The following is a 17,297-nucleotide window of genomic DNA, read 5'->3' as shown; positions in this document are numbered from 1 at the left end:
GATGGGGGCGGGGGTTGGTGGGGGAACTTCCAGGCTCAGAGAGAGGACTCTGGAGTCAGACTTGGCTTCATTCTGGCTCTACTTCCTGCTGCAGGACCCTGGTAAGTTAGTGCCTCCCTCCTGGCCTCAGTTTCCTCACCTGTAAAAGGCACAGGGGTAGGCACAGGGAGTAGTCATACAACTCACGGGAGAGAGATGGCACCCATGAAGTGGGGTGCCATCATTTTCAGTGGGGTCTCCTTTGCTCACCCAGCCCTGCCTGCCCTGGTGGTGAGGTATGGGCAGGAAGACCTCCCACCGCCATCAGCCGTGCCTGCTCATAGCATCACCCTCCGTCTCCCAGGCCCAGGGTCTGCTGGGTTTGATCGGACTACAACTCCAGCCGGTCCCAGGAGGTTGCCTCCCCTTCCTGTTCCATTACTCGGGAAACGCAGGCCCAACCCTTGGTGTCCAGTGTACAGAGGAACCTTTGTCGGCCCTGCCCTTGGGTGGGTTGGAGGTTTATTGCTTTGTTGACCCAAATGTCTTTCTGGAGTGGTAACCTGGCAGCTGCGATCCACCAGCCAGTTCCTCCAGGCAGACGAAGATGACTGGGGATTGGATCTGGGCCTGCTGACATTCTCTGGACCCCCTTCTCTGCCACTGCAGTTCCTGCAGTTTCCCGGAGGTGAGTCGGGGGGAGTGGGAGCCTGAGGGATGTGGTGGGGGTCACCTTGGTGGGCAGCCACTCTGGGCCCCTGTTTTCACATCACACCCAGGCTCTTTTGTCTCCTCTGTGGGCCTGCTGGGGACCCACTGCTTCCTCCTAGAAACCAAGGGAAGCTGGGTGAATCTCAGCCTGGAGGTATCTCACGTAGCCTCTTCTCAGAAGGAACTTGGGGCCAGGCAGGAACGCACACTCACACAGTTAGCCCAGGTGAGGAAAGGAGCCTGGGTTCTAGGTACTGGTGGGCACCCACGTCCAGTGTCACCTGGGCCAGTCTGATGGCTCCAGCCTCTGTCTGCAAATGACCAGGGACTTCTTAATTCCAGACCCACTGCCGAGAGGCCTGTGAAGGCTTTTTCCAGTATCCCATGGTGGGGAAAAAAATCCTAACAGTGCAAAGATTGCTAAGGGGTGAGAAGGGCCTGAGGGTGACACGCAACCAGGATCCCCACCCTGGGGCAGGAAGGGCTGAAGCAGAGGCTACTGCCATCAGACTGTGGTGGGGGCGGGCACGGGCTGCCCAGCTGTGGGCAGGGTCGGGGAGTAGCACCAGGACTGGCCACAGCTTCTCAGACATGAAGATCCTGGCACGTGTGCAGAGCAGGCTTGGGGCTTTAGCGGCAGAAATGCTCAGTCACTCAGTCATGTTCAACTCTTTGCAACCCGTGGACTGCAGCCCGCCAATCTCCTCTGTCCGTGGGATTTCCCAGGCAAGAATACTGCAGTGGGTTGCTATTTCCTTCTCCAAGGGATCTTCCTGACCCAGGGATCAAACCTGCATCTCCTGCGTTGCCAGCGAATTCTTTACAGCTGAGCCACTGGGGAAACACTTGTGGGCAGAAAGGCTTGTGACTATTTAGCGTACAGGCCTGGGGCAATCCCAGCTGGAACACCTGTGTACTCTCGAGCCTCACTTTCTCCCTCTGGGAAGCAGGAGTAACAGCAGTGTCCACGTTATAGATTGTGCTAAGGATTCAGCGAGTTATGTTCGCAAAGTGCTTGTTATTAATAGCACAGGAGAAACCCCTGACCCACAGGGAGCTGTGTAGGCTTCCGTGTCCTTGTTATTATTGAAGTGGTTGTTACTCTTCTTGGGGGCTCTGGAAAGGGAAGCTAGCCCTAGAGCAGAGCCTCCTGGAGTAAGCCTGGCCCCAGGGACACGGCAGGCCTGATGGGGGAGCTCCAGCCCCGGATTTGGTCCTGGAGCTGGGCTGCAGCACCCTTTTATTTCCAGAGTCCCGGTCATTGGCCGGGGCTGGGAGAAGGGCTGGCCTCTAACCTGCCCGTGACCTCAAGCAAGAGATTCCCCTTCTGTGAGCTCCCAGCAGTCCTGGTCATCAGGCGCCCTGCCCCCGGCTCTGTGGTTTTCTGGCCAGCAGGGCAGGTCAGGCGCTGAGGAGGGCTGGGGTGAGGGTGGGGCCGAGGCTCAGGAAGCGGATGGAGCAGGACACCAGAGGGGCAGGAAGCCTTGCCTGTGCCCACAGCCATTTGTACTGCCCCCAGTGCCTGGAGGGCAGTGTCTCTACAGCCTGGAGGCTGGACCTTGGGGGCCCATTAACTTGTTTTAATTAAAAACAAGTTAAAAGTGGTATTAATGTCCTAAATTAGTCCAATGGATACCACTTGGAAGTTTATAAAGCAAAAGGTGAAAATAGCACCCAGTCCACTCTCCCCACGTCCACTCTCCCCACGTCCACTCTCCAGGGTTAACTACTGCCTGTAGTCCCTTCATGGATTCTTCCGAAGCAGTTTGTGTGCGCTTACAAACCCATGTGCATAGATAGTTGGATAAAAAAAGGAATTATGCTATATATGCAGTTCATTTTTTATATTAAAAATAAATTTTAAAATATAAAAAACACAATGTGACCATTATCTTAAAAAATTTGGAAAATACAGTGAAGCCAAAAGAAGACATCAGCCCATAATCTTATCATTCCAGAAATAACCACTATTGACCCTTCAATCACTGTGATAGACAAAAAATCTCTATTTTCATTTATATTCTTTTTTTTTCACCTTTTAAAATATACCTGAATGACGGCATGAGTTATACTTGTGAATAATAAAACAATATAATGAACTTCTGGAATTCATATCCCACTAAAAGACCAGACTTTGATACTATAACTTGCACACCCCTGCCTTTTTTCCCTTCTCCCACACCCATCTCCCAACACGCAAGACTGCTGTGTTCTTGATTTTTGCTTTTAAAACTTTAATCACTTTGATAGGCAAAGCTGTCGCCTGTCCTGTGAGAGGCGGCCTACTGCCTGCTGTGTGCTTAAACAGTATATTGTGTAGTCCCATTTGTCTTCCAGAACTTGGCTTTTTCACTCCTCCTGTCTGTAAGATCCATCCATGTCATTTCCCCCTGCTCTACAGTATTTCACCATGTGAATGTATCATAATGTAAAAAGATTCCATTCTCCTTGATAGCTATATGAACTATTTCCAGTTTGGTTTCAAGCACTGCTGCTCTGAACTTCATTACGTGCATTTGCAAGACTTTCTCCAGGGTATATATCTAGGTGGTGGTGGTTTAGTCGCTCAGTCATGTCCAACTCTTGCGACCCCATGGACTGTAGCCCGTCAGGTTCCTCTGTCCATGGGATTCTCCAGGCAAGAAGACTGGAGTGGGTTGCCATTTCCTTCTCCAATATATCTAGGAGCATGGTGCAAAATTTTCCAACTTCGTTTTCCAAAGTAGTATAGAGATGCATTTTTAACACTTGCTTTCTTCACTTATGACGTATTCCCGTGAACATCCTGGACATTTCTTCCTGTCGGTGTATACTGATCTGAATCTTTCATTTAGCAGGGCTGTGCCTTTGTTCATTTAACCAGGCGTCCAGCCTTCTTATTTTTCACTATCACAGAAAATGATGTAATGAATACCATGATAATTGCAAGAAGTAATGTAACGTTTTTTAATCCTTAACAACACCGCCGGAGGTTGTTCACCCCATTTTTCGAAAGCAGGGGAAGCAGCAAGTCGAGTGCCAAGGCCACACAGCTAGCAGCGCTGAACTTGCACAGTGGAACCCTGCGTTCACCCAGGGTGATTACTGGGTGCAGGGCTCTGGAGGCCCAAGGTAGGGATGCCCAGGGAGAAACTCAATTGATTCCAAGGGCAGGGTGCTCTATGACTCAGTTGCCCCATCCCGGCCGTGGGGACAGTAAAGTGAAGTGGGTGTGGGTCTGACCCACAGAAGAGGTTCTTCGGAAGGCTGTTACTGTCCTTGTCACTACAGGCTGCCTAGAGGCGTGAGCAAGGCGCCTGGGTGCCCCGTGCGGGGGGTCGCCTGCCCCTCACCCATCCCCGTCTGCACCGCCCCGGGGCGGAGCCACCCGCGGCCCCTCGAGGCTCCGCCCGCCTACCAGGCCTGGGCCGGAGATCCGGGAGCGGCGGCCCTAGGACCCGGCGGGCCGGGGCTGCGGCGGGGCCTGGGCGGCCAGAGCATCGCGGACCCGGCTCTCGGCTCCCGGCGCCATGTGAGGGGGCTCGGGGGCCGCGGGGAGCCACCGCTCCCCGGGGGAGGTGAGCAGGCCCCGCGCGGGGGCGGGCTGCGGGAGGGGGCGCCGCCTGCACCCCTGGTGGGGGTGGGGGTGGGGGTGGGAGCCGCTGGTGATGGAGGTTGATGCGGGGGCCACAGGGGGCTCCCCTAGACCCACTGTCTCTTGGCAATCTCGCCTGAAGATCCCGGTCCTCACGCCCAAGGGCTGTCGCGGGGTTCGCGGGGCCTCCCGCCGCTGACACCCCATTCGAGCTCGGGGACCCTGCCGCCGTTCTGCCTGCCTCCCTTCTTCCCAGCTGAGGCTAGAGCTCCTTACCCGCCGGAGTGCTGGAGTTCGTGGGGGGGAGGGGGGGGTGGTCAGCGCAAGCGGGATGCACAGAACCCGTCGCCCCCTACCAGATGCACCCACCGTTTCGGCGTCCCCCATTTGGAATTAGGAGCCCCCTCCCCCTTCTCCCGGGAGCTCTCCTCCCACGCGACTCGTGGGGGCGTCCCGACCGTGTAGGAGGAATCCTCGAGCTGGGCAAAGCGAAACTCCCAAACAGAGGGCAGGGTGTGGCCCCCAGCCTTAGCCCACGGTTTCAGCCTTCTGACTGGGCCTCCTCAGGGCTGAGTACACTCTCCTGGCTTAGGGCTGTGGGCTGCCACCTCCCTGGCCTGAGGAAGTGGCTCCCCAGCAGGCCTGCTATCCCTGCTGAATCAGGTGCTGGGAACGCAGCCGGTGGCCTCTAGTCAGTACCAGCCCTGGGGGATCCTTGAGAGAAATCCGGTCAGGCTCAGCCCCAGGTTGCTGCCTGGAAACAAGCCTGGAAATAAGACTTCCCAGCAAATTCTGAACAGCTCTGCAAGGCACTTTGCCTCTGTGAACCTCAGTCTCCTCATCTGTGAAATGGGGATGAGAGCCCCTACTGTGTACAATTGCCAGGAAGATTCAGTGAGTGGGTGGTGCTTAGCAAGGACTCAGCATTTATTGATATTAGAGGGAAGTTGCTGGGCCAGGCATCAGAGGCAGCCTAGGGGAGAATTGTTTGGCCAGCTCCTGAAGAGGCAGGCCTTGAACAATGAATAACCACAAAACTAACAGCTGCTGGCCCCGACCAAGCACTTTCAAATCCCTGTGCTTCCCGTGCCACATCTGCTTGAATCCTTCTAACAATCTTGTGAGTTACCTACTTTTATCATTCCATTTCACAGATGAGGAAACTGAGGCTCATAGAGGTCACATGGCTTGCCCGAGGCCCCTCAGCCAGTAAGTGGAGGAACCCGGATTTGCAGTTGAACCTGAGATGCTGTACTGACCATGGCCTTCTCAGAGCAGGACTGTGACGGGGGCTGACCAAGGGGACAGTGGTCCTGGCTGAGGGCACTGCTCAGGCAAAGGTGGGAAAGTCGGGGGGCGGGTCTGGGAACAGGAGTGTTCTAGGGTGTCTGGAGCTTGGGGCATCCGAAGGAAAGCGTAGTGAGAGGGGAGGCTCAGCTCAGAGAAGCAGCTGGAATGCTAGAGGCCTCAGGGTGGATGGGGGCTACCCAGGGATCCTGGATAACTTTTGCATTAGTGGGCTGTGAGTCTAACAACAAGCCGCTCTTCCCTTCCGTTGAACCTCAGTCTCCTGATCTGTGCATCCGGCGGGACTGGACCTGGTGAGAGTCCCCATGAGTCCCGACTGGGGTGGCTTTGAAGGCCGGCTGCGGCGAAACCTGAAACACGGCTTGGGAGGAGGGGGCGCCTGCGGAGAGAAGGCGGGGTTGGGTGGTGGGCGGAGTTAGGACCCAACCAGTCAGGAGCTGAGTGGGGACACCTCCTTTGGCCTGGCTATGCCTGATAGCGGTGTAGGAGTAAACAGCTGCTAGGTCAGGGGGCGGAGATAGTGGCGGGAGCTGGGAGGCCCCTGGAGGGAAGCTTCGACCGAGCTGGGGGAGCCCCAGGGCCCCTTTCTTTGCGCACTCACTTTCCGTGTCTTCTGGCCTAATCTGCTGGAGGTGGCTGGACACAAGTACTGACTCCCTTTTGAAAGGTGGGGAAATTGAAAACTGCAGAGAAGCTGCGTCCTGCGACGATGGGGGCGGGGTGGGGGGCGTCTGTTGGAGAGTGAGGAGCAGAGTGTGTATGGTTCCCTGAGACCCTCTCCCCCCTCACCAGGGTGGAGCTGTGGTTATGCCCATTGGATAGATGAGTCTGAACCCTTAACCCCCAAGATCTTATGTAATAATGAACAAAGTCAAAACCAAGGGAAAACAAGTTAAGAATGGAATCACTCAGTGGACCTCCTGCACATCTCCAGGGCCCTGGAGGCACAGCAGAGAATGGGAGTGAGGCCCTGGGCCAGCTGTGCCATCAGAACTCTCAGCTGGAAGGTGGCATGCAGGGGACATTCCTGGCCCACCCCAGGTGGGAGGATGAGTGGGCATGATCAGGGTTGTGCAGAGTGTTCCAGTTGGAGGGGCCAGTTTATGCAAGACCTGGAAGGGTGTGAGTGTTGAGGAGTTTGGGGACCTACAAGGAATGTTGCTTTCTTCCCAGGCTTCGGGACCATAAGGCAAGGTTTAGAGTAGAGGTACGAATAGGGCTCCTGCTAGGTGAGGAGCAGCAATCCCCCACCCCAGCCGGGAAGCCAGCCTTTGGCCTGCAAACTGCCTTTGGCACAGAGTGGGAGAGAGAACGGCAGGGAGAGAGGCAGGGCTCTGCCACCACCTGGCTGTATGACTTCTGACCAATTCCTGCCCTTTGTCGGCTTCAGTGTCTCCATCTGGAAAATGGGTACAGCCCTGAGCCTTGGGGTCATGGGTGGATAGAACTGGCGGGAGTGGGGAGGGTGTCGCTTAGGACCAGCTGGACCATAATCCTTTCTGTGGCTTGCAGGTGTGACCACACACCCCTACCTGGGCCACCTGCAGGACACTGGCCCCTGCCCCTCAGCAGACGCCGGAGAGAGATGAAGAGCAACAAAGTAAGTTACCTTTTGTTTCTTATCCCCATCTCTTTATTTCTCGTCCCCATCTCAGCTTCTTATTTCCCTTCGTGAAATGGTCGCCTTCGGACCTGCCTCACACCCAGTCTCTCTTCCCTGCTGAAAAGCTCCTGATGCGTGGGAGACCCTGGTGCAAGCCTTGCTGTAGCCACTGACCTGTGTGGTCTGGGCAAGTTCCTGCCTCTGTCTGGGCCCAGGTCCACTTCTGTCCTCCTAGGCCTGACTGGTCCATCTGTGGTCAAGGATTAGCTGAGAAGGTGACTGTGGAGTTCTGTGCAGTGGGTGGGGTTGGGGAGAGAAGGTGAATGGGAGTCTGGGAGAGGGGACAGCGGTCAGAGTCAAAAATGACATAATGTTGTGAGCATCACTCCAAGGGTGCCCGGGTTCCACGTCATCCATTCATTTATGGTTTCCTGAGCACCTATTGTGTGCCTGGCCCTGTACACCCCTTTCCTAGGATCCACTGAGCTGCGGCTTTGGCAGAGCCTGGGGGTTGGGATTGGGGTGATATAGGTGTGTCTGGGTCCAATCCGGAAAGAGAAACCACACTAATTTGAACAGAGCAAATTTAATGTAAAGAATTGTTAACTATAATTGGGCATTGGAGTAACAAAGGATTCGAACTCTACAAAATACAGGAATAGCGGGTGTAAGGAGCAGTCACCGGGAATTCTCTAATGGTCCAGTGGTTAGGAATTGATACTTTTACTGTTGGGGACAGGGTTTGATCCCTGATCAGGGAGCTAAGAGCCTGCAAGCCTTGTGATGTGGCCAAAGGAAAAGGAAAAAAAAAAAAAGGAGCTGCCCCCACAGTCAGAGCTGAGACTCAGGCCTTACTGGCCTGGAGAGGGCAAGAGCTATGGCCCAGTGGATGGCAGAGAGCTCACGGTGATGCTGTGCCATGGAAGTTGTCATAAATCCACCTGCTAGGCTACAGGGAACGCTGGTCACAGGAGGTAACTCCCAGGAGGCACGTCAAGCATCATGCAGAACTGTTCCAGGAAGCTGAAGCTTAATTTTTGTGGGTGTTGCTGGTGGTTGAGTGTGTCACATGCTTCTGGAGAAGCTGTGGTCACAGTAGGAGTCAGGGGCACTCTGCTTCAAAACTGCCGGAGGGTGGATGCTGGAGGAAGCTGCTGACCCCTGGGAGAAGCCATGTGCCCTGTAGGAGCAAGTGCCCAGAACCAGGCTTAAAGCCCCCAGAACCTGGCAGCAAACTTCCTTCCTCCTGAAATCTATGTCTAGCGCCCTCTACTAACAAAGTTTGCTAGCAAGAAAAAGTTTATAAGGGGCCCAGATCCATTTTCACAGAGCAGGCAAAAAAGAGAAAAACCTGGTACTAAGAAGCGATACTTCAATAACCGCCTAGGGGGCTTAGCACAAAGAGTCAGGACTCCGGGGCCTCACCTAGCCTTGCAGACCCTGGGCCAGTAAGTCCCAGTGGACGTTTCAGAGATCACTTTCCTTTCTTCTGCCATAAGTTGGTGTACCGACTACCCATGCATCCTGATTCCTGACCACAACCTTTCCCTTCAGGTTTAAATGAATGATGAACATTTGTGGAGACTGTTTGGGGAAGACCTGGACCCTCTCGTTTGAAAGTCCCACCTGTCTCCAAGCATCCTTCCCGCTGCAGCTGGAGGGATCCTTGCAACCCCCACATCCAATCTGATCCAGCCACCCTTCTGTGGTCTGGGCTCCACCCTGGGAACTGAGATATGGTGGGGATCAAGGCTGACTGAGTCCCAGCCTTCAGAACTTATGGTTCCATTGAGGGGGATCTGAATGCAGTGGGATTGGTCCTATGATGGCCGGTGCTCAGGGAGCTGGAGGAAGCCTTCCTGGGGGAGGTGGTGCCTGTGATAGGCAGTGCTCAGGGAGTTGGAGGAGGCCTCCCTGGGGGAGGTGGTACCTGAACTGGTGGAATAAAGAACAGGAATTAGCAGGCGTGGTAGGTGGTGAGGACTGTGCCGGATGGCTGGGACCTCACTGGCCTCTCCCCTCTCCAGGAGCAGCGGTCAGCAGTGTTCGTGATCCTCTTTGCCCTCATCACCATCCTCATCCTCTACAGCTCCAGCAGTGCCAATGAGGTCTTTCATTATGGCTCCCTGCGGGGCCGGACACGCCGGCCTGTCAACCTCAGGAAGTGGAGCATCACTGACGGATACATCCCCATTCTTGGCAACAAGGTAGGGCAGCCGCTCTGGGGAACTCCCTGGGAGCTGCCTGGAGACTGCCCTTCCCCATTGCCCACCATCACTGCCCCTACCTTCTTCTCCTCCTCCTCCTCTTCTCTCTACTTCCTCCATCCGTCCTAAAGAAAAGGGTGGACCCCAGGAGTCCGGTGCCTTCAGCCCCTTGTTTGCGATGTGACCTCAGACAAGCAGCCTGTCCTCTGGACCTCAGTTTTCTCCAAGGTTCCACCCTCAGTGCTAATAGCCTATAATCTCCTGAATCAGAATCCCTTTAGAAAGGTCTGTCTGGTTTTCAGATCTCAGTCTCTGCAGGGGAGTCTACATAGGATTTGGGAGCAGGACTCTAGGGTACTTGACAACACAAAAGCAATAATAAGAATGGCTGCAGTGGTCAGTTGCCTGCTGCGTGCTGGGCACTGTGATCAGCAGTAATCCTCATACCAGTGCTGTGAGTTTAGCATTATCTCCCTTGATGAGATGGGGAAATTGAGGCTCAGAGAGGCAAAATTACTTCCCCAAGACCACACAGCAAGGGAGAGGAGGAGCCCAGGTATTGCCCCAACATCTGCTGAGATACAGCTGTGTGGAGAGGCCCAGAGCCTTTCCAGGGACTTCTGTTTGTTTTGGATAGCCATGAAACTCAGGTTGTATTTCCGGAGCTCACCTTGTAGTCCTCTGAGCCCCAGTGTTTTCCTTGGGGTCAGGGAGAAAATTATTGGCCTCCAGCATGGATGCCACCTTCCAGAAGGAGGTCCCTCAGCCCCTGCCTACCTCACTCTCTTCCCTCACTAACCCTCCTAAATCTCTAGAGGTCTTTGCATATAGAGCCTGGGACCATGAGCTCATCCTCACTGGAAAAAGGCCCATTAGCATGTGTTTAGAGACAGAGGCTTCCCTGGTAGCTCAGCTGGTAAGAATCCACCTGCAATGCAGGAGACCCCAGTTCCATTCTTGGATCAGGAAGATCCCCTGGAGAAGGGATAGGTTACCCACTCCAGTATTCTTGGGCTTCCCTGGTGGCTCAGTCAGTAAAGAATGTGCCTGCAATGTGGGAGACCTGGGTTTGATCCCTGGGTTGGGAAGATTCCCTGGAGGAGAGCATGGTAACTCACTCCAGTATTCTTGCCTGGAGAATCCCCACGGACAGAGGAGCCTGGTGGGCTACAGTTCATGGGGTTGAAAAGAGTCAGACACGACTGAGTGACTAAGCACAAGAGACAGATTAAGGGCTTCCCCATTGGCTCAGTGGAAAACAATCTGTCTGCAATGCAGGAGACCTGGGTTCAATCCTTGGGTTGGGAAGATTCCCCTGGGGGAGGGTATAGCAACCTGCTCTAGTATTCTTGCCTGGAGAATTCCGTGAACAGAGGAGCCTAGTGGGCTGCAGTCCACAGGGTAGCAAAGAGTTAGACATGACTGAGCGACTGAGCATTCACACACGACATGAGAGACAGATTAACACCTAACTGAGACTTTCTCTACCCTAAGGATCCTTGAAAGAGAAATGGTAGAATCCCTGGGAGAAAGTGGAACTGCTTGAGGGTGGGTGATGTGGAAGGGAATGAGACAGCTTGGCCAGCAGCTGTTTCCAGCCTGATAGGGGAGGCCAGGATGTTAGAGCTCAGGAAAGCTGGCAAAGCCATCAGTTGAGGTATTAAACATGAGACATGTTGCTGGATCTTGGAGTAAGGCCTCAAGGAAGGCTGCCTGGAGGAGGAAGGCACCTGAACTTAGCCTTGAAGGGTGCACAGAAAATCCATGGGCAGAAAATAGGCTTCAGATAGCTTGTGGTTCCAATCTGTTTATTTCACCAATGGGAAAACAGAGGCTCAAAGCAGCTTCCACACCATTTCCTACTGACAAGTTGATGGCCTGTTTGTGGGTGATGTGGAAATGTCATGGACACATTGGGGAGGATGTCTTCTTTGAAGAGCTGGCCTGAGGGTGAAGCTGGGGCTCTGTGGCCATGTAGACCTAGGTTCACATCCTGGCCCTGCACTCCTCTGCTCTGCGACCTTGGGGACATCCCAGCATGGCTGTCCTGCATGGTTTCTTTTCATCCTTTAGGTGTTAGCTGAGAGAGGCCCCCTCAGATGACTTTTCTAGCACAGCCCTCACTCTTGCCAGCCTTGATCCTCTGCCTCTATTTTATTTCCTTCCCAGCACGTATAACTTACCACCTGGCATTATTTTACCATTTACTTGTTCACCATCTGTCTCCCCAACTGTGAATTTCTTAAAGGCAGGAGTGGGGTCTCTTGTTTATTGCTCTGTCTCTTGTACCGGCCATTAGCAAGCTTGCTATAAATATCTGTTGAATGTTGAATGAATACGGCTCAATTTCCCTGTCTTTAAAATGGGCATCATAATTCCCGCCTCCTGGAGGGATGGAGCACAGCGTCTGGCACCAAGTGGTCATAACAGTGTTGGCTTTCCTTAACCCTCCAGACGCTGCCCTCCAGGTGCGGCCAGTGTGTGATTGTCACCAGCTCCAGCCACCTGCTGGGCACCAAGCTGGGTCCTGAGATCGAACGGGCCGAGTGCACAATCCGCATGAACGACGCACCCACTACGGGCTACTCGGCCGATGTGGGCAACAAGACCACCTTCCGCGTGGTGGCCCATTCCAGCGTATTCCATGTGCTGCGGAGGCCTCAGGAGTTTGTCAACCGGACCCCTGAAACTGTGTTCATCTTCTGGGGCCCCCCAAACAAGATGCAGAAGCCCCAGGGAAGCCTGGTGCGCGTCATCCAGCGGGCAGGCCTGGTGTTCCCCAACATGGAGGCCTATGCCATCTCCCTCAGCCGCATGCGCCAGTTTGACGACCTCTTCCGGAGTGAGACAGGCAAGGACAGGTACCAACCTCCTGCCCGCTCCCTCTGGCCAGCCCTGCGCTCCCTCTCAGCGTGCTCCACCTGGAGGGCCTGTTGCTCCCAGCATGCACTGCTCTGAGGGTGTGGTCACTTCTTGCCACATTCTCTTGGTCAGGTTTCCTAGGGGAGTTCGCTTCATGTCCAGCTCTTAGCTTGTGTCATTTCCAACATGCTCTGCCTGGCCTCGTCTCCCTCGGAGGGCTTGCAGCGCTCCCAGAGGACAAGGGCTCCCGGCATGCTCTGCTCTAAGGTTGTATCGTCACTGCTAGCGTCTTTCTAGGACAGCCCTCCCGTAGCATGCCTCAATGGAACGTGTTGACCATTCCCAGCATGTCTCTTCTAAGGATACATCACCCTCGGTGTGTGCTGCTCTGACTGGTCTCTCTAGAAAAGCTGGGCCAGTGCCGTCCAATAAAAATATCATGCGAGCCACATAGGTAATTTAAAATTTTAGAGTAGCCACGTTTAAAAAGTTAAAAGAAACAGGCGAAATTAAATTCACTTTTATTCAACTTGATATATCCAACATATAGGTCCTATACGTATCTTGTTTGATTTATACCTAAATATTTAAAATTTTTAGAACTATTGTACATAGTATTAGAATTTTGATGGGTTTCCCATTATTCATTGCTAGCTTATAGAAATATGATTGATTTTTTTGTGTTGACCTTATATCCAATAATCTTCCTAAACTTACTTATTGGTTCAAGGAGACTTTTGTAGATTCTTTGGGTTTTATGTGCAAATGATCATGATGTAACAACATGAATATAAGGACAGTTTTATTTTTTGTCTCCAATCTGTATGCCTCTTATTTCTTTTTCGTGTATTATTGCACTGCCTAGTGCTTTCAATATAACACCGAATTGTTTTAGAAGTGGTGAGAGTGGACGTCCTTGCCTTGGTCTGTCTTAGGGGAAAAGTGCTCAGTCTTTCATCAATGAATATGGTGTTGGTTGTAGGTTTTTGAAGCTATGGGTTGAAGAAGTTATCAGGTTGAGGAGGTTTCCTTCTCTTACTGGTTTGCTGAGACTTTTTTGTTTGTTTTGGTTCTTGGTGATTTTTTTTTTAAGCCATGCTATGCGGAATGCGAGATCTTGGTTTCCCAACAAGGGATGAAATCTGTGCCCCCTGTTTTGGGAGAATGGAGTCTTAACCACTAGACCACCAGGGAAGTCCTGCTAAAAGCATTTTTTTTAGTCATGACTGGGTATTGGATTTATCAAAGTTTTTATGCATCAATTGATATCACATGGTTTTTCTTAAGACTATTAATATGATGGATTATATTGATTGATTTTTATATATTGAATCAGTCTTGCATTTCTGGAATAAACTCTGCTTGGTTGTGGATGTCATTTTTTTTATATGTTGCTGGATATGATTTGCAATATTTTGTTGAGATTTTTGTATCTGTGTTCATGAGAGATATTGGTCTGTAGTTTATTTTGTACTGTCTTTGCCTCATTTTGGTATCAGAGTAATGCTGGTCTCAGAAAGTGAATTGGGAAACGTTTTCCTTCCAGAATTGGTTTTATTTCTTCTTTAAATGTTTGGTAGAATTTGCCAATGTTTGGTAGAAACTCTTGTCCTGGAGAGTTCTTTTTCAGAAGATTTTTAAATTCTTTAAGAGTTATAGGATATTTAGGTTATCTATTTCATCCTGAGTTTTGGCAGTTTGCGGTTTCAAGGAATTGGCCCATTTCATCTAAATTATCAAATTCATGTACTTTGCTTTTTACAGTTTCTGTATTATTCTTTTAATGTCTACAAGGCCTATGATGAACCCTCCTTTTTTATTCTTGATATTGGTTAATTTGTGTCTTTTCTCTCTGTCAATCTTGTAGAAGTTTATTTTTTCTTAAACTTTTCAAAGAACCCCCCACCTCAATCAAATATACCCTAAACATCTTCAGTTCAACAAGTGAACAGTGTGAAAAATTATCAGTGACATATTCTACATTCTTTTTATCATGCTAAGGAATAAAGTGTGTATTTGACACCGACAGCACATCTTAACCACACGTCAAGTGCTCACGTGTGCCCGTGTGTGGCTGGTGGCTGTCTGGTGGGCAGCACAGCTCGCGGTTCTTGGCTGCTCGCCCCATGCCTTGCTCTGAACTTGTCACTCGTCACTCCTGGCAGGACTTCCGCTGATTAGTCTCCCCTTTGGAGTTTGCTCCTAGCGTGTGCGCAGGTGTTTCCGCCTACCATGCTTTGTGGTCACGGTCGCTCCCAGCCTGCCCGAGGGTGACCAGGCTCCCCAGGAGTTAATTCCCAGCATGTCGTGTTCCTGTGCTTCCCCTCAAAGGAGCCCTCCCTCCACCCCTCACCTCCGTTCAGACTTGCCCGCGCTCCCGCAGCAGGGCTGGACAGCGGGTGCCTGACGCGGAAGGAGAGCCCCAGGAGGGGCCGAGTGGGAGGAGTTCTGGGAAACTCTGGGTGGGTGGACCCTTCCTCCCTGCCCGCCCCACCCCCCGCCCCCTCATCATGACACCTCTCTGCCCCCAGGGAAAAGTCCCACTCGTGGTTGAGCACAGGCTGGTTCACCATGGTGATTGCAGTGGAGTTGTGTGACCATGTGCACGTCTATGGCATGGTGCCCCCCGACTACTGCAGGTGAGCACTCCCAGGGCGATGTCCAGCTGTTGGCCTCAGGATGGAGCAGGGGTCCTGGAGACCTTGGCTGGGATGCCTTTGAGGGCCTCTATTTTACAGTATTCAAACTGCTGTGCAGAGATCTAGGCTCTTCAGAGCTACCTCAGGGGCTTCCATCCCAAGCTCAGCCGGAGTCCAGAGTTTATATATTAATAACTATTTTTATTATTACTATATGAAAAGCCCAGTAGGTGACAGCTGTTTTTTTACTAAGTGCTGACAGTGTACCAAACATGGTTTTTTATTATTTCATTTACTCCTTATAGTGACCGTAAGGGATAAGAGGAGGATGTTTTGTGAAAGGCCTCAGTTCCCATGAACAGTAAGGGGTAGGGGTCAGGCTTCAGAGCCCATGGTCCTTACCACTATCCCACATTGCCACCCTCTGGGGAAAATGAAAAGTTTCCACTGCATTAAAAAAAATAAAAATTTGAGGACTTCCCTGGTGGCTCAGTAGTAAAGAATCAGCCTTGCAATGCAGGGCACATGGGGTTCACTCCCTGGTCCAGGAAGAGTCCACATAAGCTCTTTTGCCACAACTAAGACCTGATGTGGCCAAATAGATTAAAAAAAAAAAAAGTTTGAGAGTCAGACACCTAGTCTACACTATACCCATTTCACAGATGGGAAACTGAGGCCCAGGGAGGGGGCGGGGATTTCCCCCACTGAGGCGCTACAGGAGGTCAGGGGCTGGGAAGGGTAGGATCCTGCCAGTGCCTCCCTTGCCCTTACGGCCCCCTCTGCTCTGCCGCAGCCTGCGGCCCCACCTGCAGCGTATGCCCTACCACTACTATGAGCCCAAGGGGCCAGACGAATGTGTCACCTACATCCAGAACGAGAACAGCCGCAAGGGCAACCACCACCGCTTCATCACGGAGAAGAGGGTCTTCTCATCCTGGGCCCAGCTGTACGGAATCACCTTCTCCCACCCCTCCTGGACCTAGGCCACCCCGCCTGTGGGGCTCTCATGAGGGACACGGGAGAAGTGGCTCTCCGCCCAGCTGCTCGACCCGGGGCCGTCTCCTGGCCAATCAAGGCTGGTCAGGGTGTCTTCTGGAGGGTCAGGCCTTGAAGCAGGCGCAGCCTCCAGCCATCCAGGGCCTGGAGGAATCTCTTGGCCAATCAAGGATTTGGGCTTCTGTGTGGTTAATCGGGTGTTGAGGGTATTTTTTTGTTCAGTCAGGGTCTGAGCATAGTCAATCAGGGTATTTCTGAGTAATCTGAGGCTAAGGTCATGTCCTTTCCCGTGAGGCCTTGGTTCAGAACCCCAGGATGGACCCCAAATCACTTCCTATTGATGGGGATGGTGGGGTCCTGTCCCAGGAAGCCGCCTCCTCCCTTTCTAGAGCTAGAGAGAGGTTGGGTGGGGGTAGGGGGCCAGGCTGGGGCATTTGTGGGGTTGGGGGGCTCTTCAGGGTGGGAGACTGGTGTCTGGGTCTTGCCTCTACCCTGAGTGGCCTTGAACAAACCCCTTGCCCCGTCTCTGGGCCTCCTTCTGCCTGTGTCAGGTTCTAATTGTGGAGTCTGAGAACCCTCCCACCTCCCCCCACCGACCACCTTGGGTCTGTCCTCCTTTAAGACTGGGCATCTCCAGCCACCGCCCCTTGCTGGGGGGCTCAGCTTCCTGTGGGTCTGGGATTCCCTTCCTCACCTCCTCCTGGAAACTTGAGGGTATTTTTGTGCAACTTCCTCAGGCTTTAGGGAACTCTGAAAAGAATGGACAAACCTTCAGCTGTTTTCTTAGCCCCTCTGCCCAGCTGCCATTAGCCTGGCTCTTAAAGAGCCAGGCCCCTGTTTCTGCCATCCAGCCATGAGGTTTTCCACCTGCTGGAGGAGCCTTTGGGGCTGAGAGGAGGGGGGAATCCCAGCCCACCTGAGGTTTCCCGAAGCCCCTTCGTTTGCAGCTGCTGGAATAGTCAAAGGGCCTTCCCCCACCTGGGCCTGGGAAGGCTCTAGAGGCCTGGGAGCTGTCGCCTAAGTTCTGTCATCTCCCTCTACATCAGGCACTTTATTGCTGGGCCTCTGTGGGCTGGATTTACACCCCCAGCTCTTCTGGAGTCTTGAAGGGAAGAGACTGGAGGGCTTCCTGGAGGAGGCTGTGGAATGGGCAGGGTCAGGTGGGGAAGGAGGCCAGCAGTGAGTCATTGCACTTTGGGGCAAGGGGTGGGGGCCGGCGACTACCCTAGACTTGATTTTGTAATGATTTGTACAGAAATAAACGCACCTAAACTCCAGCCCCATTTCCTGTGTCTGAGTTCTAGCTCGCTCTCTGGCCCAGTACTTGGGGCCCACACCTTCCAGGCTGGGAGCCCACACTCCAGCAGAAAGGCCAGCTTCTTTGTGAGTCATGCATTTTACAGCCTGGGTGGAGACCT

The 17,297-nt window shown here is 52.8% G+C and overlaps 1 protein-coding gene across 9 annotated transcripts; it reads left to right on the top strand.

Annotated features, from left to right (window-relative positions):
• Positions 1 to 35: 35 nt before the first annotated feature.
• On the top strand, positions 36 to 17,162 carry ST6GALNAC6 (ST6 N-acetylgalactosaminide alpha-2,6-sialyltransferase 6). Of its 9 annotated transcripts, none has more exons than XM_027556363.1 (7): positions 36 to 667; positions 5,419 to 5,473; positions 7,085 to 7,172; positions 9,203 to 9,382; positions 11,837 to 12,243; positions 14,776 to 14,883; positions 15,677 to 17,162. In XM_027556363.1, the coding sequence occupies exons 2-7, from the start codon at positions 5,448 to 5,450 to the stop codon at positions 15,864 to 15,866; spliced, it is 999 nt and encodes a 332-aa protein (XP_027412164.1). In that variant the 5' UTR covers positions 36 to 667; positions 5,419 to 5,447; the 3' UTR covers positions 15,867 to 17,162. The 9 variants fall into 9 exon arrangements, with proteins under 9 accessions (XP_027412164.1, XP_027412166.1, XP_027412170.1 ...); XM_027556365.1 differs by having other exon boundaries at positions 37 to 667; positions 5,419 to 5,604; XM_027556362.1 differs by lacking the exon at positions 36 to 667 and adding an exon at positions 4,091 to 4,247.
• The last annotated feature ends 135 nt before the right edge of the window (positions 17,163 to 17,297 follow it).

The sequence above is a fragment of the Bos indicus x Bos taurus genome, chromosome 11 (assembly GCF_003369695.1).
Source record: "Bos indicus x Bos taurus breed Angus x Brahman F1 hybrid chromosome 11, Bos_hybrid_MaternalHap_v2.0, whole genome shotgun sequence".
NCBI classification, from domain to species: domain Eukaryota; kingdom Metazoa; phylum Chordata; class Mammalia; order Artiodactyla; family Bovidae; genus Bos; species Bos indicus x Bos taurus.
This window is presented reverse-complemented; position numbering and strand designations above follow the sequence as displayed.

Bases quoted from the DNA above. Each gene is read 5' to 3' on its own strand.
- ST6GALNAC6 (XM_027556363.1), top strand. From the start codon at position 5,448: ATGGCTTGCCCGAGGCCCCTCAGCCA. The intron at 12,244-14,775 runs GTACCAACCTCC...CTCTGCCCCCAG, and splicing joins AGTGAGACAGGCAAGGACAG to GGAAAAGTCCCACTCGTGGT. The intron at 14,884-15,676 runs GTGAGCACTCCC...GCTCTGCCGCAG, and splicing joins GTGCCCCCCGACTACTGCAG to CCTGCGGCCCCACCTGCAGC.